The following is a 23,462-nucleotide window of genomic DNA, read 5'->3' as shown; positions in this document are numbered from 1 at the left end:
CAGCGATAGGCGAGACAGAGTGAATTCCTATCTTAGTTCCGGTTTACAATCAAATACCGTCCGGGAAGAAGAATATTGTTGCTGATATCCTATGACGGAAAGAATCTCCTTGTATAGATAATAGACGATAGTTTATGATGCTTCCGAAAGACTATCTTGAAGAGGGAATCTACCTAACTTATCTAGCTCCTATTCACTTAGAAGAAACAGAGACAATTAGGATCGTTAAACGGATAAAGGAAGCTAACCGCCAGAGCTTAGAGTTAGTTAGACGAATTACGCTAGATAGTGCGAGACAGAAGAAGTTCCCGATAGACAATGTTAGATAGGTTGCTCCTTTACGAAGGACGACTTAAGGTCCCTAATGAAGGAGACCTTTGTGCCTATCTACTTGATAAAGTACACCGTTAACCGCTAACCGTATATCCTAACGGCCCCTGAAATTTTTTTTTCAAAAAACTACGGACCCCCGCAAGCGAGGGTCCGCCATCCATTCGTAGGGGATCACCCAAACATCGGTTTTTTCATACATTTTACTACAACCACCACTGACTACCTTTTTTTGTAGCAAAATAATTATTTAAAAATAAGAAACAAATTCGATGGCAAATTTAATACTAGAATACAAAGTTGTAGATCCCCACGACGTTTTTTGGCCCTTCCATGCTTCCTGATTTCAATCAACACCTTCTTCCACTTCCGCTTCGTTTTTTTTATCGGCTTTTTCACTCAATTTGTACTCTTTTCGTTTCATCTCTTTGACTTGGGATGAATGAATAATACCGGTAATACGTAAATGACGACGAGATACGTCGTATCTAGCGTGGAGTGCCCCCATAATAGCTTGTGTGGAATCGAATTTTCGTTGTAGCTGAACAGCTAATGTTGCCTAGGCCTTAGCCCCTTTCACAAGCTTTGCTAGCCCCTCTTTGAAGCGCTGAGTGGTAGGGTTATATTTATTAAGCCGTAGGCTTATCCTTCTCACTTTTTCGGCGGTTTTTAGAGTGCTAAACTCGGTGTTTTGTGAGGTAGTTGATAGTGTAGTTGACCGGGGTAGATTTTCATCATATGGGTCGTACGACTCTAATTCATCGGTAATAAGCTTAGAGTAAATTTTTAATAGGCCAAAGGCCAGTTAATTTTAAAACCAAGCTTAATTGTATATAGGCGGATGGATGGTTTTGCGCCTAATTTCGCCAATTGAGTGTAGGAATTTATCCTTTAAAAATTTGCGGTATCTAGTCATTGTAGCCGCTTCAACTGCCTCAATATACTAGTGCTTATATACGCTAAATACGCCGACATCAAGAGGTTGTAGTATATGGCTTACATACGAGAGTAAGAAAAATTGTAGATGTCTGTCTTGTTGGTAAATCCTATGCTCAGTGATAACCCGCTCGTAGTCTTTAAACCACCTCTCAACCACTGATTTATCAAGTGCAGCACTTCTTTCAACATCAAGAGCTCGCGAGCGTCGAACATAGTACTCAGAATGACGTTTAAGAAAACGTTTTAGCCAATGATCGCTAGTTTCAGGGGGTTTTTCGCGGCTATCAGGGTGGGTTTGAAAGTGATCTTCTTCGAGAATTGAATCGGCTGCCATAGTAATTTGACGGCGGTTTCTTGATACTCCGACCGCGTCAAAGTAATCAAAGTAATCACATAAAGCCTCCTATATAGGAGTAACGGCCATTGGGTTGTCGTTGAAAAGGCGATTTTCCACCTTTCCATCGTCGTCGTAGCCGGCTCTCGGAAACCGCGAATTCTCGCGCAGATTTTGCAATATTAGGTTTAGATTGATTAGAGAGAGAGTCGATTGCTTTTTAAATCTCAATCTCTATCTCTTCATTGGTTTTAGGCATAGTGGGCGGCGTGGTAGAGGATAAAAATCAAAATGATAAAATTGGAAAAAACCGACGTTTGGGTGATCCCCTACGAATGGATGGCGGACTCTCGCTTGCGGGGGTCCGTGTTTTTTGAAAAAAAATTTCAGGGGCCGGTGAGGATTAAGAAACTGAAGAAACTAGTATCTATAAGATATGACTGGTATAGATAGTTAACTGACGTAAAAGCGATACGTTGATAACTGTCTGATCTATAAACCTACGAAGACCTAGAGAGATCGAACACCGGGATTGTTAGGGCCTCTACTAGTTCCTAAAAGTTCCTAGCAGTATATCTCGATCGATTTCCGATCATTTCCAAAGGATCGTTATGGCTATAATGCTATCCTTATTGTGGTTAACCGACTAAGCAAAAGACCAATATCTATCACTTGTCACAAACATACGAACGCTAAATAGATGGCCCGACTATTTGTTGATTATGTTATTCGAATCATAGGGATTCTAGAGACAATTGTCTCCGACCGTGGAGGTTAGTTATCTCCTAATTCTAGACCGAATTTTGTAGGATCCTTAGAATCAAGAGGAAACTATCAACGACATTTCACCCCTAGACGGATAGGTAGAGTGCGATCGTAAATCAATATATGGCCTAGGGATTACGGCCGTACGTTAGATAAAACCAGGATTACTGGTCAGAAATCCTACCAATAGTTGATTTCGCGGCCTCGATTCTTCCCTAGGACACAACGAAGAAATCACCTTTCTTCGTGGAAAGGGAATATAAACCTTCCATGACATTAGATTGGAATGACCGAGGGATAGTGACTCCTAACGAGTAAGACGCGGTATAAATGCTCTCAGAGTTGCAAGATATCTAGACTGAAAATAAAGAGCAAATCACGAAATTATAACAGGTATAGATTCGATAAGTAGATAAGCACCGACGGGAAGAGGATTTTGGGGTTAGTGACTTAGTGTTCGTTACAACAAAGGACTAGCTTCAGGATCGGCCAAGTAGAAAGCTTTCACACCTAGCCAGTGGACCATACAGGATCATCGAAAAAGTAGGCAATTCCTACAAGATAGATCTACCGGGAGCGATTCGAGTACACCCCATCTTTAATCCAAGTAAGTTGCGAAAGGCAGCCACAACGGAGCCCTTGGAAGGACAGCATATGGATTCGCCTCCACCGGTACAGGTTAGAGAGACAGACAATGGTAGGTCGAGAAGATTTTAGGTGTCAGAACATATTACCGGAAGCTACAGTACAGAGTGCAGTGGTTAGGATATGACCTCGATCTGTAGTGGTATCCTGCCTATGATATGAAACAAACGCCAAGAAAAGTACAGGAGTTCCATGCGCAGTATCCTGCAAAGCCCGGTCCCCCTATGCGTTTACAGGAATGGTTAGATGCGGATGAAGAAGATCGAGTTCTCGAGGACCATATTGATGATGACAACAAGCCAGCATTCAGGGACTGAATGCAGTTTTAGTCGGGGGTTATTTGACGATCTGGGAGGATTTCTGCCGGAAGTTTCCGCCTTATAAAAGTTTGCACTGTTTGTCTGACGTGGCAGGACCCCCCAAAGGTTCCTGTCTCGCAGGTTTCTTTCTTTCTTTCTTCTTCTTTCTCTGTACTTGATGAAATGCACTCTTCTGTTTAAAGAACTGGCTGGTAACACTATCTACCGGTATAGCCGCCGTTAATACCTAGTTAATAGTGACTCGACCTTCGCTAACTTCCTATTTTATCTAGTAACGATTAATATCTAACGTATTCGGTAAGCAAGCTGGCCATGTAAGCGAGCTGGCCACCCCAACCAAAACGCGTCCATGAATTAGATCTTAGTTAGTTAAACCACCCACCATGCCACCAATTCGTACTCAATCCTCTCGAAATTCAATAGAGCAGGAGGGTATGATCTTACTAGCTATCCAGGCTTTTAAGAATCAAGAAATCTCTTCAATTCATGAAGTGGCGCGCCGTTTTAACGTCCCATGATCCACCCTTTCTACCCGCCAAAATGGTATACAACACCGCGCGATTTCTCGCGCCAACTCTTATAAATTGACCGATGCTGAAGAGTAATCTCTTAAGAAATGGATCCTCTCTATGGATTCTCATGGATCAGCCCCCCGGCCCTCTATGGTACAAGAAATGGCAGATCTTCTTCTTCAAAAGCGTGGGATTACCCCGGTTCTTTTGGTCGGCGAGAAATAGGTATATAACTTCGTGAAACGGCATCCTCTCCTATCCTCCCGATTCTCGAAACGATATAACTACGAGCGTGCGAAATGCGAAGATCCTAAAATCATTGGGGAGTGGTTTGATTTGGTTCAAAAGACAATCCTTCAATTTGGAATCGACCCTAATGATATCTATAACTTTGATAAGACCGGGTTTGCAATAGGATTGACGTTAACTGCGAAGGTTATTACGAGGAGTGAATGTTACGGTCGGAGGCCGGTTTTACAACCTAGAAATCGTGAATGGGTGACGGTGGTTGAATGTACGAATGCTTCTGGGTAGGTGCATACTCCGTGTATAATTTTTAAAGGCAAAGTCTTTATAAATTCATGGTTTAACAGCCTCCTAGAGAATTGGCGCTTCGGAGCAGCTAGTTTAGTACCATTTGCACCCAACCGAGTGTTTTCAAAGCTTAACATTCGGCTTCGAACCCCAACTCCCCCAGCGAGCCGGGGGAGTGAATCAAGCCGGAATTTTACCCCAAAAACCCCCTTTACGGAGAAAGAACTACGTCGTCAAGCTTCCTCAATCAAAGCTTTTCTTAGTACAAGATCTCGAAGCCCACCTAGCCCGTCAGATCGTGCATTAAACCAGCTTGTAAAAGGCTTTCGTCTTACAATGCAAGGTGCTATCTCACTCGCCAAAGAAAACATGGATTTACGCGCCGCCAACGAGAAGTAGAAGCAAAAGCGTACTAGATCCCGGAGGCAGATACCCACTGAAGAAGACCTCTCAGTTCAAGAAGCTTCTCAATTGATTACTGAGCCGGTGGAATCAATTGAAGCACCTCCTCCCCCTCCACGAAGAAGCCCTTCGCCGGCTTTACAACCACGTACGCGAATCCCGCCAAAGTGTAGTGGTTATGGAGAAATAGGACACAAGATTAATAGATGCCTACCTAGATAGATGATTTAGTATATTTAATTTGATGGCGTTTTGGTTGATATAAATGCATTTTAAATTAGGAGGTTGGTTGGGGTGGCCAGCTCGCTTACATGGCCAGCTCGCTTACCGAACACGTTATATACCGAAGCTTTATATAAGTACCTGCCCCTTCCTTCGTAAGTAAGTCGATAGTTTACTAGTTATTATATATTATAGAGAGCTAGTAATCTAGTTAGAATCCTAACGAATTTAATACCTAGCGCTACTATTGTTTATTTTTTCCTACCTCTACTAAGGTAAGAAGCTCTACTTCGGTAGTTAACGTTATAACTATCTTTTATTTCGTCGCTTTTTAGGCTATAGGGCCCCTAAATAGCTTATAAAGGTACACATCCGAACTCTTCTAATCGCGGTTATCTCTGAAGGTAAAGAAAATTAACCTCTGGATCTAGGGGCCAAATACCCCTAGATATAAAGGATGACCTGATTATCCTTTGGGTAAAAGCTTGGGATCGTACTTCTTGAAATATCCGGAAGGAATCTCTCTTTTTTGCTTACGCTTCCACCCTATAGAATAGCCTTATTATTCGCTATACGAAAATGATGTTTTAGGCATTGGAAAGATTGACCATCTAGCAGCTAGCAAAGATTTGTTATATAGGGTAAGAAAAAGACTGGGAAAAAGAAATGCTGGTTATAAAATTCAATGAAATTGATGGTATGTAGGATCGATGATTATCTATTAAAAGAAGCCTCGGCCGACCCTTTTAAATTAGGAGTTTCGTTGCTTCATACAATGAATAAAGCTATTGAAAAGCAGTTTCATCGTCGATCTAGCCATTAGGTGTAGACTTAATACGAAAATTAGGGGTTTGAATATTTTCGTACCATTCATCTATACAAAGAGCCCTTAGGTAGAAAACAAGGTAGCATAACCCAACCATCGGCATTAATACATTCAATACCGGTAATTGATTCCTTTTGACCACTAGTTCGTTCGGTCAGCATAGTAGCCAGTTTCAACCCAATTAAAGATCTTATGGGGTCAGAATTGATTTTAAACAACATACGGAGGCTGTTAAACCAAAGTAACATTGGGCCGTATTGCTCCCTATCAACCCTCACTTTTCGGCCATTTATGGGTTGATATAGGGTATCTCAGGTGGTAATCTTTGCATATAGCTGTATACCCACATTGGGCCTACTACCTAATCGTTGCCGGCGCGTTGTAGAATTGCATCTGCAGTCTTTTCAATGAGGGATGGGGGTATCCCTATTTGAGACATATGTAGGGTATCGATCCAGGTTTTGAATGCCCTTTCCTGGATACGATTTTAGGATTTTTGGCTTGACGAGATGCATTGATGCCCTTTGAAATTCGATCCTCGAGAGTTTCAATTTGATCGGCCATCGTGGTGGAATGTGAAACGCTAAGAAAGTTGATGTGAACTTGAAAAATTATCGTTGAGTGGGGCGCACCAATACACGAAGGTGTGTTGGGCGCTTGGCACGATTATCGCCATAGTAAAAAACACTGCCCCTCAACCACCCCAGCCACATAGTACTTCTCTGCTCGGCCCCATATTAATTGAATGCCTTTATAATTAATTATGCTTCAATTTTATGCCTCCAATAAAATCACAAAACCTATATAGGGTTAATAAATTAGGGTTAGCCGAGTGTCCCATACGTTGTCAATTAATTTTGATCCCCCATTGTAAAAGCTTCATTTTTGTACGATATTTTTGTATGCCTTTTTTACATACCATTCTTGCATACAATATAATATATATGGCTTCCACTGAGTATACCCTGGCTGCCGCCACCGAGTATACCCTATTTCACTGTGTGGGACACTCGGCTAACCCTAATTTATTAGCCCTATATAGGTTTTGTGTTTTTATTGGAGGCATAAAATTGAAGCATAATTAATTATAAAGGCAATAAATTAATATAGGACCGAGTCCATATATATAGAGCTAAGTTAGTGTAGCTAATGTGGTTTTAAAGGGGGTGTTTTTTACGATGGCGATACTTAATAAATGACACTTAGGCTGAAAAATTGGTGCCAAGGCAGTCTTCACCTCATTAGGTTAGACTGCTGTGCCAGTAGTAAAACTGCATGTCCCTTTAAGATACTATTTCAAAGCACTTTAATACCTCCGATAAGGGTAAGCTTTAACGATACATTTTAATCAATATTCACTATACCGATATCAACGGGATAATATATTTATTATAAGCCAACTATATTAATAAAATCCTTACCCGCTTCACTCTCTAGAATTGTAAACCAGTGGCTACCCTAAGAGATGAAAAGCTACCACTGCTCCCTTTTAAGGACACTGCGATAAAAGGATCGATCCTTAAATATTAAACCAAGATCGGTGTACTAATCTAGCTAATAGTGTCTACTAGGCTATATATCTCATTTGCTATTATTAAGCGAGTTTGACTATTTGCACACCCCCTAGCGTCATTTTTTGCCATTTGCACACCTTTAGTCCTTTTTAGGTATAGCCTTTCTTGGCTAACCGTTTGTCATCATTTGTGTAATTTAAATGGTATTCGCAAAGTAAATGACACCCTCATCACCTGACTCTTGGCCACATATAACCCTATACCAAAATGCTTAGCCGAGATCATGTGCCTGCTCCACAATTCACATCGCACAGTAACAATTCCACCATACCATAATTAATTTTGAAGCTATTCACAGATCTCATTTTGTATCCTGCAATTGATCACTTAATTTACATATTCCTGGCCTGGTTTGACTGCCTCGCTCCCCGATAACCCCCCCCCCCCCCCCCCCCGAGAACCCCAGGGTAGCTGTCTACTTGTTGAGCTCGGTAAGGCCTCTTCTGGGGTGGCAAATCGGTCAATCGGGGGAGGCGATTCCCATGGTTCATATACTTCGGTAGGCAGGGGAGGAGTATTATAGTAAGGATCCATAATGAGATCTGTGAATAGCTTCAAAAAATTAATTATGGTATGGTGGAATTGCTACTGTGCGATATGAATTGTGGAGCAGGCACATGATCTCGGCTAAGCATTTTGGTATAGGGTTATATGTGGCCAAGAGTCAGGTGATGAGGGTGTCATTTACTTTGCGAATACCATATTAAATTACACAAATGATGACAAACGGTTAGCCAAGAAAGGCTATACCTAAAAAGGACTAAAGGTGTGCAAATGGCAAAAAATGACGCTAAGGGGTGTGCAAATAGTAATTCTCTTATTAAGCTTGCAAAGTATACTAAAAGTCTAGGTGAAATTCACTTCTAGGCATTGAAACGGGTGTTTTATTACCTTACCTGTATAAAGCTCCTTAATATTTCATTTAATACTAGTGTATAATAAGTAGCGGTATCTAGCTATTGCGATACCGACTAGGTAGGACCACACAGTGAAAAAGGCCTTTTAATATCTAGTTTTCTATTTAAAATGGCTCGTGGAGCTATTTCCTAGACCTCAAAGAAGTAACCTTATATTACTCTCTATACCACAGAGAGTGAATATATAACTAAAGCACTTACTATATAGGAAGCAATCTAGTTAATCCAGCTACTTATGGAGTTTGGAATTGATAGCTTTCTTATTAAACCTATTCCTATCTATATAGATAACAATAGTGCGATTGCCTTAGCGTCGAATCTAGAGTTTTATGCAGTAACAAAATATATCGCTATTCGGTATCATCGCCTTCGCGAGTCACCTTTACAACCATCTGCGAAATAGGGGCACCTTCGAGAAAAGGCTCCCAGACTCCCAGACTGTCTCTATTCTAATCGCTTAACCCTTCCGGTGACCCTCCCATCATGGCTGGTCCATCCACCCCCGACCGTCCCATGGACGCGCGAAATGCCGAATACACTCGGCCCCCCGACCCCCCCTCCCCTACCAACCTCAACACGCGCGCTGGAAAACGGATGAAAGCACCAAAAGGCCAGCTGCCCCCCGGTCCTCTCCCAAAAGGTGCCAGCGCCACAACCACAACCGTGTCCGCCTCTGCTGCCATCACCGAGCGGCTGGACGCAAAGGCCCGAGAGGCCAAACTCCTGAGGGAGGTCTTTGAGACCTTCGCCAAGACGGTTGACACCTTCGTCGCCTCTTGCAAAGACGACAAGAGAGTCATCGCACTCGAAATTAGCTCCCAGGTGGTTAATTTCATCTCTACAGCCTACTTACTTTGCGAGCACCGACGGCAACGACTTCGTCCCGATCAGGGCCCGAAGCGACCCGGCGACAATCTCCTCCAAAAAACCCACAACCTGGGCGGGGATCGCCCAGACCCCGAAAAACTGACACCGAATCTTAGGCAAAGGGCACCCACCGGGTAGCCATATCCGGTAAGGCCGCCCCGACGTCGGCCCGGAGTGGGTCAACCCTCACCTCCCAACAAAGAGACGACCCTCGCATCCTGGTAGTCCTAAAGCAGGAAGACCGCCTTGCTCGCAAGGAACCATATGCGATACGAAAACAACTCGAGAGTGCCCTCAAAGGAGTCACACCTCACACCGACATTCCTAAGATCACCCGCACTGCCACAGGGTGGGCGATGACGCCCGGCCCCCTAGCCCGCCCTAGCCTCATCACTGAACAGGGGCTCAATGCCATCAAGGACGCACTAAACGCCCATAGCGTTAAAGTCCCTCAGAAATGGTACAACTATGCGGTCCCCGGAGTACCCCCCTCGATACAAGCCTGGGACGGCACCCTTATCCAGACCGGCTCTGTGATTGAAGATGAGGTCTTCGCGCAAACGAAGCTTAAGCCAGTCAGCTGCCGTACCTCGAGGCATGGAGCCAGCCCCACCAACCACAACATCACCTGGGCGATCTCTTTCCTCAGCCCAGTTGCCCCATTCACGCTCTTCAGCTGCTGCAGCGTCGCCAGGGCCATTCTAAAGAAGCCGCAGATCCAACACCATAATCCCGGCTGCCAAAGCTACTGTCACACAGCCCGGTGCAATCGTACCCCCCGCTGCTCGAACTGCGCAGCCCCAACGAACGAGCATAACGGCCCCGCCGGGGCTAATTGCACTAACCCGGTTAGATGCGCCAACTGTCACGGCCCACGACCTTCAGGGCACACTGACTGCCCAGTCCGCCCTTCTCGCACTGCGAAGGGAACACTTAGCTTCCCCTCCCGAGCTGAGGTTGATAAACTCCGACGATACGGCGACAGATGGTATAGAGATGCCCACTCTACACCTACTCCACCACAAAACGAGGACACCCCCCCTACGGCACCCACCAGCAAGAGGAAAGTCCTCCGGGTCGGGGAGGATGGTTTCCAAACTGTCACTAGGCCGTCCAGGAAAGCAGCCTTTAAAGGCGACTTCGCGTCGACGTCGCTTAGGGGAAACAACGAGTCCCCACCTAGCTCCCAAGTCTCTATCCCGTCACAAGAAATGGACGTCGACAACAGCACATCCGCCTCGTCTGAATGATAGTACACCCTAATAGACTCAGACGCGCGCGGCGCGTACGACCCTCGGTCCCACGGGAGGTCCTAGTCTTCTGGGCCAACGTCCGAAGACAGACGGCGTGTCACACAACCGCCCTCCAACTTGCTTACGAATCCGCATGCGATGTGGTCTGCATCCAGGAGCCCTACGTCTCTGCTCCAACAAAGAAAACGGGACACCCGGCATACGACTGCTACGCCCCGACCGACGAATGGGATAGCTCTGACCCTACCTCCTTCGAATCGGAGAGACCACGAGTTCTTACCTACGTGAGGAAAAACTCCGGCCTCAATGCCCAACAACACCGGTCTAGCCAAGACCGAGATGTTACGGACCTACCCGTCACCAATCAGTGGTGACCCACCGGGTACACAGATGGGCCACCGAGAGCCAATCAAGCAACCACGTGATCACAGGAGGAGTATATCCCTGCACGGGGTAGGATATACTCAGAGGGGTCGATCTACCCCGGGGTGTAGGATATACCCCAGGAGCACTGGCGACCCCAGGAAGCGAAGGATATATAAGGACACTCTCTCATGTACTTAGTTTAGTTCTTCGTCTTCAATCATACATTGTTACTTGTGTTTACCTTACGACCTTGTTGACTCACTTACTATATTATCACTTGACAACACCTACGAGCAGACCAATACTGCGGTATAGATCTACTCGGCGCTCTACCTGGCATCGTTCCTCGATACCCTCAAAAGGACTTAGGCTGGAATAAGACTGTGCGCAGCAACAGCTCGGTTGAGAGGCAGATCGTTGACGTTGGAGGATCAGCACAGGCAAGTATAATCAGGGAAGCTTCTAACATAACTGTGACCAGTTAGGCAGTGCGTAACACGAGACCTCCTCTGGGTCAATGTCAATGGCTTTCTCATACTCAATATCTACCGCCAACCGACCACAGACAAAGTCATTGACTATGTAACCAACCTCACCCCCTCACAGAACTCCCTAATCGGGGGGGGGGGACTTCAACGCTAGGAACGAAGCCTTCGAACCCGGCGTCGCTAACGCTAACCGCGGAGGCGAAATTGCACAATGGTCAAGCGACAGCGGCCTTGATTTCATCGGAGAACCAGGAGTGCCCACTCACCAGGCGGGACACGTTCTCGATCTCACCTTCTCCAACATACCCTACGCCTCGACAGTCTTCAGGGAAGACCTCGCCACCGGGTCTGACCATGAGTCCCTCGTCACTCGCATCCCGGGTCGCGGCAGGGTCCCCCTCGAACAATACAACTATAGAGTTCCCGAGTCTAAGCTACCAAAAGTGTCTTCCCTCATCGGGACTGGGATCCGCTCCCTACCGGACCCAAGCAGCATCGAGACCCATGATCAACTAGACCAGTTCGCGGCGACTCTCACAGCACTTTTCCAGGACGCTATAAAGACAGCCGGGTCCCTGAACCGCACTCATACCTTCACCACCCCGTGGTGGACCTCCGAATGCCAAGCCAAGCGCCAACAGTGGCTAGGCGTAAGACACACGGATCCAGAGAAGGCTGACACCGCTAAAAGAGCTTTTCTCTCCTGTGTACGCTCCTCGAAAAGGGCCTACTGGAGGGACCGCATTGACAATATCAAAACGGACTCTGACCTATACAATATCATCAGCTGGCATAAATTGGGCACCGACCTTAAGGCCCCTCCTCTTCTCGTCGATGGCCTCCCTGTGGAGGACACTATGGAAAAGGCGGAGACCCTACGCCGCGCAGTCCTTGGCCGTTTTAGCCCAGACGACGACCTACCAACGGACCCTATCCCTATCACCACAACCTCCAGCCTTCCATGGCTACAATCTGTCACTATGGAAGAAGTTGAGGCTAACACAATTGGCGTCTCCAGCACGTCGCCTGGCACAGATAGGATAACTGTGCGCCTACTCAAAGCCTGCTGGGAACACCTCAAAGACATAGTCCTCTCTCTGTTTAACCGATGCCTCGCCCTCTGCCACATCCCCCTAGCCTGGAAGGTCGCGGAGTTGGCTATGATACCCAAGGTCGGCAAGAAGGACAAGTCCTCCGTGCGCTCCTGGAGACCGATCGCCCTCCTATCCTGTCTCTCTAAGGGACTAGAACGAATCGTCGCGAAAAGAATTGCCTGGACTGCCCTCACCCACGGCGTCCTCAGCCCCCAGCATGCGGGGGCTCTACCCAAACTTTCCGCCACAGACCTAGTCGCCTCCTTCACCCACGATGCCGAAATGGCACTCTCACAGAACAAGCAAGTCACCCTAGTCACGATGGACGTCCAGGGTGCATTCGATGCCCTCCTCCGGAGACGACTTCCCAAGCGCATGGGCGAGCAGGGCTGGCCACGAGAACTACTACTTCTTGTGGACAGCTTTCTCACCGGACGCAAAGCCCGCGTCCGGCTCGAAGGCTCAACCACCCCTGAGTACAACGTGGTCTGCGGAACCCCCCGATGATCCATATCACTAGACATCGAGGGGACGAGTCCCCTTCAATTGTAGTCAACGACCGGCTCACCATCGACCCCGTTCAGGCCAAGAAACCAGGATACGCACCCACTCTCCGCTGGCTAGGAGTCTTTTTCGATAGGAAGCTCACATGGAGAAGCCACATTCTCGCCCGGGCGGGCAAGGCACGCGCGGTCGCCCAACATATCCGCAATCTGGCCCGCACGACCTGCGGCCCGCCCGCGAGCTCACTTCGCAAAGCAGTCATCACCTGTGTTATACCCTCTCTAACGTTCGGAACTGAGGCCTGGTATGGCGGCCGGAATAGGCCCGCAAAACAGGCTAGTAAGGGCACCGTCAGAGCCCGTGTTGGCTGGCATATCAATGTCATCGAGTCAACCCTGGCACTCGCCATCCGCGGCGTCCTCCCTGTTTGGCGCACCACACCAACTTCCTCGCTTTTTAGGGACGCGGGAATCCCGTCTGGATACGCCACACTTGAAGAGGCGAAACTACGGTTCGCTCTAAGGCTTAACACCATCCACAAAGGTCACACCCTTGTCCGTCGGATTCGACCCCCGATGATCACCCGAGGCCGCGGCACCGGCACCCGCCAACCGGCAAAGACAATTATCCAGAGACTTGGGAGCATTCTCCCGGAAGTCCCAAGACCGACCCTCTCCCCCCCGCACTACTCACCGGGCTGCAGAACAGACCCTACAGGGGGTATAGATAAAGCGACCGCGTCTAAAGCTTTCCAAGTCTGGCAGGAATCACTCCCATCCACAGATATCTGCGTCTTCTCAGATGGCTCCGAGCAGTGGCAGGAGGGCATCAAGTACGTAGGCTATGGCTTCGTACTTATGGTAAACGGCACCCAAATCGACACTGGCGCTGGCGCTATCAACTCACGCTCTCATGTTTTCGACGCTGAAGCAATCGGAGCCTGGCGAGGGCTCGAACGGGCAATCGCGGTAGCTCCGCCTAGGTCGAAAATCTGACTCTGTGTTGATAGCACATCCGTTATCTGGTGTATTAGGGGGAATGCCTCTAACTCCTCGCAATGGGCATTTTTAGCCTGCCACCGGGCTATGGAACAGCACAATATCAGTCTCCGATGGGCCCCTGGGCACACTGGGATCGAAGGGAACGAAGCTGCTGACACCTTAGCCGGTGAAGGCGCGCTACGCGGTAGTGCTATAGGGATGGAAGCCGAACCCACGATTAGCGGGATCCGATCCATCTTCCGGGAACTCCGGAACGAGGCTCGCTTACGCTGGTGGGACACGGTCTCTCAAAAACTCTCCCAGTGGTACCGACGCTGGTCAGACACCTACGAGATTGATTCACTGCCGGAACTCGAACTCCGACGACCAGCGCTCCACCGCTGGCTTGCCCTCCGCTCGTCGCATGGCGACTTCGACTGGTACCACCGCAAGTTCAACCACGAAGACGCCAAACTCGACTGCTCATGCGGCCGCCGAAAGTCACCAGAGCACCTCGCTCTCTGCCACAAAACCCAGAGGTCTTTCCGACACTGGCCAAAACGCCCCCCGACACCTCCAACCGACAGGATAGAGACAGTCGCCTACCTTCGCAGCCTAGACCCCAAGCAGTTTTTTGAACTACTGGAGCTCACAAGCTTCTACTCGCGGGTCTGCACGAGGTAACTCATTCATTTGTTTCCTCAACAAAGTCTTTTGGCACCCGCAAATCACACACCTGGACCCCCCGGGACCCTCACCCCCATGATGGCCGGCTCACACGTCGGAGACAGTCGTCACCAACTGGCTACTCAGCCCTCGCATTTACGAATGCATGAACTGCAATCTGTGGAGAAGGATCTTTGTATAGTAGAAACCATAGCATTCATTGCACGTCCCAATACCCCATGGGAGGCCGCGGGAGCAAGCGAAAGCTTGCTTCCTGCCGGACGTTAATTAAATCTACCTACCTACCTGCCTTCGCGAGGAGGTTGCCGCTGGTTATATTAAATTAGTCAAAATCCTGATAGCTAAAATAGCTACCGACGGTCTCACAAAGCCTCTCGGAAAAACGATGTTTAAGCGCTGGGTGACGTAGGTGGGTCTAATAACCTATAAAAGCGACCTATAGCCTTGATTTTCGATTTATATACAAAAATGGGGGGTTATTTCATGGTATAAACTGGTTTTTTTTATAGAGAATGGGGTGTTTCACTATATAGGACAACTAAGGTACTAGTCGTGGGGGGTGTAGAAGTATGTGAATATTTATATACTACTATATGCTCCTGGTACTTAATTTCCTATCTTGTAGATAGTTTCTCCCTCTCTCTTAACGCATAATAGGGATATTCCAGTGATATCTACACTTTATAGTAGAAACTGTAATATATCTCTATCACAAAGACTACATCCCGTATACAAGTTGCTACTATTTTTAGTAGTAGTGTAGGAGTAGTAACGACTACAAAGCCGACGTACACTCCTTATATGAAACGTAAAGAAAGCTCTAACCCTAGTAGACTCTCGAATTCTAAACGAGATACCTTGATAACAGAAGGTCGATGCCTTAACTATAAGGAGTAAGGATATATAACCTATAGTAAACACTGTTGGCACAGCCCGAATCTCTACTAGCACAGTCCTCTAACCGTATTAGGTTTAAACCCCCATGGCAGTCCATTTTCAATACGAGTGCAATTTCATATGGTATCGCCACAGTAAAAAACAATGCCCCCAACCACATTAGCCACATTGATCTGCTCTGTACACATACTAATTATGCCATTTTTACTTGCCAATTTTAATCCAATGAAAACGTCAATCAACATGCATTTTTTACCATGTAAACCAGAAATTAATACAGATCTCAGTGTCCCCGTCCCCGTCCCCGTTTCCGCCGTAAAATTAAATTAATTGACATCCAAAAATGAAGCTTTTACTATAGGAGATCAAAATTAATTGACGATAATTGGTATTCAGAGTTTTCACTGTGTGGGACGCTCGGCTAACCCTAGTTAATTAGCCCTATATAGGTAGGTTATGTGATTTTATTAGAGGGATAAAATTGAAGCATAATTATGAAGGCATTAAATTAATGTGGGGCCGAGCAGAGAAGTAGTATATGGCTGGGGTGGTTAGGGGCCAGTGTTTTTTTACTGTGGCGATACCATATGAAATTGCACTCGTATTGAAAATGGACTGCCATGGGGGTTTAAACCTAATACGGTTAGAGGACTGTGCTAGTAGAGATTCGGGCTGTGCCAACAGTGTTTACCATAACCTATAAATGTCCGAAGAAGAAGTTAACCAGTACTATTGCTATAGCCTACCTCTCTCCTCGTGTTATTGAGCTTAACAGTAATAAATATAGCGACCAGGGAAAAGTCGATACCTAGGTAGATAGATATATATATTCTTAAATCGGGGGGGGGGATGGCGTAAGAATCCTAAGGGGGCCCTGCAGCTTCAAGATCTCTTTGGCGTAGAGGTTTAAGAATAACCTCTGGATCTAGGGGCCAGATACCCCTAGATTTAAATGATGATCTTGTTGTTCTGTTCTTTGGGTAAAAGCTTCATCTCTAGCCGATTGAATGATCCGGAAAAAATCCCGTTTTTTGCTTGCACTTCCACCTCACATAACAATCTCATTATTCATCGTACGAAAATGATATTTTAGGCTTTGGAATGCTGGGCCATCAAGCGGTTGACAGAGATGTGTTGTATGGGGTAGAAAGAAATGTGGGATGATGGTTTTTTGTGTGCAAAAGTCGATAAATTCGAATGTAAGATGGGAGCCATGGTTATCCATTAAAAGAAGCCTTGGACTACCCTTCTTTACTAACTTAATAGTAGCTTAATGAAAGGAGAATAGCCATTGAAGGGCGGTTTCATCGTCAATCCAGCCATTGGTAGTAGGCTTAATTCGAAAATCGGTAGTAGTGATATTCTCATACCACTCCTCCATGTGGGTATTACCCTTAGGTAAAAACCATGGTAGCATCAACCAGCCATCCGCAGAGATACATTCAATACCAGTAATTGATTCCGACTGGCCTCCGGTAGCAATATAACTGGTTGAACGCGAGGTAATTACCTTACGTGCTTTACCTTCGCCAATTCGGTAGCCGGTTTCATCCCAATCGAAGATCTCGTGTGGAAGAAATTGGTGATGCTTCATAACCTGGGTAAGGTTATTAAACCAAAGAAGCAAGGCACCGTAATCCTCACTATCAACCCTCGATTTCTCCTTTAGATGTTGGGTGATATAGTTGAATCCAGGGGGTAGTCTTGTGATAAAGCGATAGGCCCAGTTGTGGCCGACAACCCGATCTTCACCAGCCTTCTTTAGAATGGCATTTGCAGCACCTTCAACCATCTCTGCGGTAGGTAATGTATACGCACTATCTAGGGATTGAACCCAGCTAGTGAGCGCCTTTTCTTGAATTGAATTTAGGGATCTGGTTATTGTGGCACGGTCGGTATAGGACTGACGGCCATGAATCCTAGCCCTAAGCCGATGGTATGGTACGTCAAATTCCCGCGCTAGTTGGGCGATGTTAGGCTTGTTAGCCTAGGAGAAGGCTTTGACTGCAAGCTAGATTTGGATTTCCATTTTTTTAGTTCGGTCTGACATCGTGGTGTGGTGTAAAATAGGTACAAAAGTGATAATAAATTGGAAATTTTGCGTTTGGTGGGGCGCACCAACTACCCAGGATGGGTGGTTGGGCGCTTGGCACGGTTATGTAGATAGTAGAGTATAGCGATAAGTTCCGATACTGATCGCTAATCTCGGAAAATACCTACTGCTATTCTCTAGAAACCGAAGCTAAACCTTCATTAAGCCAACATTGACCGATAAGACTGTCTTTTCGGCTAAAAAGAATCAAAGGTAAAGGACGATTATAAATAGGTAAACACTGTTGGCATAGCCCGAATCACTACTGGCACAGTCCTCTAGCTATTGTTACCAGCCAGTTCTTCAAATAAAGAGTGAATTTCAACGAAAATACTAAGTACAAGGAGAGAAAGAAGAAGAGAGAGAAAAAACTGCGAGACAGGATCTTTTGTGGGGACCCATCTCGATCCAACAATCAAACAATACAAACCTCGTCAAGACGGAAACTTCCGGCAGAGATCCTCCTAGATCGTCAGCGTGGTCCTCGAGGATTCGATCTTCTTTATCTGCATTAAGCCACTCCTGTAGACACATAGGGGGACCGGGTTTCGAAGGGTACTACTGAACATAGAACTCCCGTACTTTTTTCGGTGTATGCTTTATGTCACTGGCAGGATACCACTATAGATCAAGGTTATGTCCTACCTATTGCACTCTTTATTGTAGCTTCCAATAATGTGTCCTAGCGTCTAGGACCTTCTCGACTTCCTATTCGTCTGTCTCTCCGACCTATATTGGTGGAGGCGGATCCACATACTGTCCTTCTAAGGGCTCTATTGTAGCTGCCTTTCGTAATTTACTTAGGTGGAAGATAGGGTGTACTCGAATCGCTTCCGGTAGATCTATCCTATAGGAGTTTCTAACCTTCTCGATAATCTTACATCGTCCACTCGCTAGGTGCGAAAGTTTCTGCTTAGCCGATCCTAAAGCTAGTCCTTTATCGTAATAAACACCAAGTCTCTAACCCTAAAATCCTCTTCCTATCGGTGCTTATTTGTTTGTCGAATCTATAGCTGTTATAACTTCGTGATTTACTCTATAGTTTTAGTCTAGATATCTTATAACTCCGAGAGTATTTATTTATACCGCGTCTTACTCGTTAGGAGTCACTATCCCTCGGTCCTTCTAATCGAATATTATTAAAGGTTTATATCCCCTTTCTACGAAGAAAGGTGATTTCTTCCTTATATCCTATGGAAGAATCGAGGCCGCGAAATTAATTGTTAGTAGGATTTCTAACTAGTTATCCAAATTCTATTCGATACATAGCCGCAACCTCTAGGCTATATAATAATCTACGATCTCACTCTACCTATCCGTCTAGGGGTGATATAAAGTTAATAGTTTCCTCTTAATTCTAAGTAAGGATCCTATAAAATTCGGTCTAGAATTTGGAGATAAACTAACCTCTACAGTCGGAGATAATTGTCTCTAGAATTCCTGCAATCCGAATAACATAGTCAATAAACAGTCGGGTTATTTGTTTTACGTTTATATCCTTATAATAAGGGTTAGATATTAGTCTTTTACTCGGTTAGTTAACTATAACAAGGACAGTTTTATAGCTATAATTATCCTTCGGAAATCTATCGAGATATGCTACTAGGGTCTTTTAGGAACTAGTAGAGGCCGTAACAATCCCAGTTTTCGATCTCTCTAGGTCCTCGTACGTTTATAGGTTAGATAGTTATTAATGTATCGGTTTACGTCTATTACCTATATATACGAGTGATATCTTATAGATACTAGTTTCCTCAGTTTCTCGATACCAGGATATACGGTTAGCGGCTAACGGTGTATCTTATCAAGTAGTCGGGCACGAAGGTCTCCTTAATTAGGAACCTCATGTCGTCCTTCGTTAAGAAGCAATCTATCTAATAATGTCTATCGGGAACTGCCTCTATCCTACGCCATCTAACGGAATTTATCTAAATCCGAGCTCCAACAATTAGCTTCTTTTATCCGTTTAACGATCTCAATCGTCGCTGTTTCTTCTAAGTGAATAGGAGCTAGATAAGTTAGGTAGACTCCTTCAAGATTGTCTTTCGGAAGCATCACAAACTATCGTCCATTGTCTACACAAGGAGATTCTTTTCGTGATAGGACATCAGTAATAATATTCTTCTTCCCGAGACGGTATTTAATCACGAAACGGAAGGAAGATAGGAACTCATTCTATCTCGTCTATCGTTGGTTCATTTATCGGGTTATCATAAAGTACTCAAGTGACTGATGGTCAGTGAGGATCTCAAACGATCCTTCTGGGATAGACCTTTAAGTTTAGGTCTCTATTCCTATAAAGCACGAACAATTGCAAGAAGCTCTTTATCGCGAACTTCATAATATAGCTCCGCGGATTGCATTGTTTTCGAATAGAAGGCCACTGGGTGCCAGAAATCTTCCTATATAAAGTACTGGGAGAGCACCGCTCCTAGAACTCTATTAGATACGTCTATCTTAACTCGGGTTTGTCGAACTAGATCGTAGTGCCGGAAGATCGGTGCACTAACTAACTTCTTCTTTAGAGTTTGGAATGCCTTTTCACAATTCTCTGACCACTCGAACGGAATATCTTATCTTGTTAGTCGATGCAATGGTTTCGAAATAGCACTATATCCCATAATAAATCGTCGGTAGAAGTTGTAGAATCCTAAAAATGACTATACTCCCTTCACTGCGGTCGGTATCGTCTATGATTAAAATACACGAATCTTCTCAAGATCCACGGCTATACTATCGGTGCTCACAATAAATACAAGGAACCTAGTCTTCTTCACTGAAAATTCGGATTTTAATAGGGCCACTTATAACCCTACTTTCTATAGACAACGGAGTACTTCTCTAACCTATCGCTGGTGGTCTTCGACGTTCTCACTGTAGATCAAGATATTATCCACGAAGGCGACTGTATACTTGTCTAAGCATTCTCGAAGAATATTATTTATAAATCTCTAGAAGGTCGCTGGTCCGTTTGTTAAACTACATAGTGTCACCTTAGACTTAAAAGGATCTACATCTCGTACGAAATGTAGTAAGGTCCTCCGCTCCTAGTGTTAAACGAATCAGGTGGAAGCCTTACTAGATATTAAGCTTCGTATAGATCTTCGCCTTACTTATTCGTTATAACACCTCGTTAATTAATGGTAGGGGGTAATAGTCCCTTCTTTATAATTGCGTTTAGTCTCCAGAAATCAACATAGAATCGGGAGTCCTCTATTAGGTTTTCTTACTATTAATATTAGAGACTTATATAGCCTACCGCCTCACTTTGTCTTGATGGGCTTTTTCACTCAATTTGTATCCTTTATACTTCATTTCTTTGACTTGGGTGGAATTGATGATACCAGTGATCGGTATATGACGGCGAGAAGTGTCATGCCTAGCATGGCGTGCCCCCATAATAGCTTGTGTTTGGTCGAACTCCCGCTGTAGCTGGAGAGCTAGTATAGCCTGCGCTTCAGCCCCCTTTGCAAGCTTTGCAAGCCCTTCTTTAAAGCGCTTTGTGGTAGGTAGGATCGTATTGGTTTAGCCGGTAGCTAATCCTTCGAATTCTTTCAGCGGTTTTTGGCGTACTAAACTCGGTATTTTGGGAGGCAATTGAAGGTGTATTTGACTAGGATGAATTATCATCGAATGGATTGGATGACTCTAATTCATCGGTAATAAGCTTGGAATTAATAGGCCAAAGGCCAGCTAATTTAAACCCAAGCTTAATAATATGTGGCCGGAAGGTTTTACGCCTAATTTCGCCAATTGCGTATAGGAATTTATCCTTCGAAAATTTGCGGCATCCAGTCATTGTAGCCGCTTTAACTGCCTCATTATGCCAGTGCTTATACACGCTAAACACGCCGACATCGAGAGGTTATAGTATATAGCTAGTATGCGAGAGTAAGAAGAACAATATCATATTATTCTTCTCACAAAATTGTATAAATTGGCGTGTTAAATGTGATCCAAAACGGTCACATAAAACAAGCCTTTTTATACTAATTGTACGGCCAATTGTCCACTTATGGAATAGCTGAATCCATTGATATGCTAAAGTATCATTGATATAACCGGTATCGGTTATAGCTAGATACTCATCGCTATCAATAGCGTCAAACCAGCGTAGTAATACCTACCTAGCGCTTAGAACTATAAGCGGCGGGCAGACAAAACCATCTACTGAAACAGCCTCCAAAACTGTAACAGACTCTCGATTAGTAACTGAGCCGTTAAATAGCTTCTTTTTTAGGTGCCTTGTAATGATAAATTGGTCTCGTCCAACACCAATTTGAAAGCCGGTTTCGTCGAAATTGTAGATATCTTGTTGGCAAATCCCATGCTCAGTGATCACTTGCTTGTAGTCTTCAAACCACCTTTCAACCACTAATTTATCAAGTGCAGTAGCTCTTTCGATATCAAGAGCTCGCCGGCGTCGTACATAGTACTCAGTGTGTCTTTTCAGGAAACGTGATAGCCAGTGGGCACCAATTTATGGAGCAGGCGTAGTGGGATCGGTATGGTCATTCTCAAGAATTGAATCGGCAGCAATTGCAATTTGGCGTCGGTTTATCGATACTCCGACCGTGTCAAAGTAATCAATATAATCACATAAAGCCTGCTCTTATTCAGGATTGAGCTTCCTACCATTAGGTGCTCGTTGAAAAGGGGATTTTCCACCTTTCCATCGCCGGCGTAGTCGGTGCATAGGAACCGCGAATTCTCGCGCAGTTTTCGTGATATTGGGCTTTGTCTGCTCAGATAGAGAATCGAGAGCAAGCTGAAGCTGTTTCTCTGTCTTTATTGGTTTTAGGCATTCTTGGTGGTGTGGTTGACGATCAAAGTAAAAGAGAAAAATGTGAAAAAAAACTTGCATTTGGGTGGTGTATTGCAAATGGGTGGCAGACCCTCGCTTGCGAGGGTCCGTATTTTTTGAAAAAAAAATTCAGGGGCCGGTTAGTAATTAAGAAATTGATTGTATTGTATATTTGCTGAGCGAATCGAAGCAAAATGATTGAATTACTTGAAAATATAGAGAAAAAAATGCATAAATAATATACATCACGAGGTTAAGAAATTCTACTTACTAAAAAGGCCCACGGGCGCCTACGACGCCCAAGGCCTATAGGCCCTGAGGGTAGGGCCCGTCCATAGGCGTATCCATAGGGCCCATTCCCGCTTACATAAGGCCCGTGGGCAGTGCCCACCCGACCGTCCATGGGCGATGTCGCAGTCTACTAGTAGCGTTAGAAAGCCCCCCTCTAGTGTTACCAGCCAGTTCTTTAAACAAAGGAGTGCATTTCAACGAGAATACTAAGTACAGAGAAAGAAGAAGAAAGAAAGAAAGAAAGAAACCTGTGAGACAGGAACCTTAATGGGGTCCTGTCACGATCCAACAATCAAACAATACAAACCTCGTCAAGACGGAAACTTCCGGCAGAAATCCTCCCAGATCGTCACATCTAGAACCACTAAGAATCTCTAATAGGCCGAAACCTAACCTATCACCGCGAGTTAGTCTCTCCTCTAGACTTTACTTAGCTCCTTCTAGAAGGACCACTCTACTTACTAATTCTGATAGAAGAAATTGATAAAAACTTAAAATCCAATGGATTAAAAGAAAAAAAAACCGAACTCGTAGACAGATTCCTAGAAACTAATAAATATAATGGGTAGGTAGGACTATAGTCCTAGCCCGACGGCAACGCTAACCGCCTCCAAGAGGCGGTTAGCTAACTCCGTCCTAAGTATTATTCCATATCAAAAAAGAGAGACTATTCCCTAAAAGAAGTAAAAAAAACTTTCCTCCCGACAGGGACCATAACATAAGCTCAAACCCTAGCAAAACATCCCGAAACAAGAACAAGAAAAATTTAATCACTAGTAGTTCTGTACACAACAGGAACGCGATGACGTCCCTAATTCC

The 23,462-nt window shown here is 45.2% G+C and overlaps 2 protein-coding genes across 2 annotated transcripts; both read left to right on the top strand.

Annotated features, from left to right (window-relative positions):
* Positions 1–8,803: 8,803 nt before the first annotated feature.
* On the top strand, positions 8,804–10,814 carry Pdw03_7747 (putative RNA-directed DNA polymerase from transposon X-element; the record flags this gene model as incomplete). The annotated part of the gene is made up of 3 exons (XM_066101757.1): positions 8,804–9,145; positions 9,304–10,388; positions 10,460–10,814. 3 exons carry the CDS (start codon positions 8,804–8,806, stop codon positions 10,812–10,814), a joined length of 1,782 nt encoding a protein of 593 aa, XP_065956840.1.
* A 2,077-nt stretch (positions 10,815–12,891) lies between these two features.
* On the top strand, positions 12,892–14,556 carry Pdw03_7746 (putative RNA-directed DNA polymerase from transposon X-element; the record flags this gene model as incomplete). Its single annotated transcript, XM_066101756.1, has 2 exons — positions 12,892–13,724; positions 13,998–14,556. 2 exons carry the CDS (start codon positions 12,892–12,894, stop codon positions 14,554–14,556), a joined length of 1,392 nt encoding a protein of 463 aa, XP_065956839.1.
* Positions 14,557–23,462: the final 8,906 nt, after the last annotated feature.

Source organism: Penicillium digitatum, chromosome 3, assembly GCF_016767815.1.
Source record: "Penicillium digitatum chromosome 3, complete sequence".
Taxonomy (NCBI): Eukaryota; Fungi; Ascomycota; class Eurotiomycetes; order Eurotiales; family Aspergillaceae; genus Penicillium; species Penicillium digitatum.
This window is presented reverse-complemented; position numbering and strand designations above follow the sequence as displayed.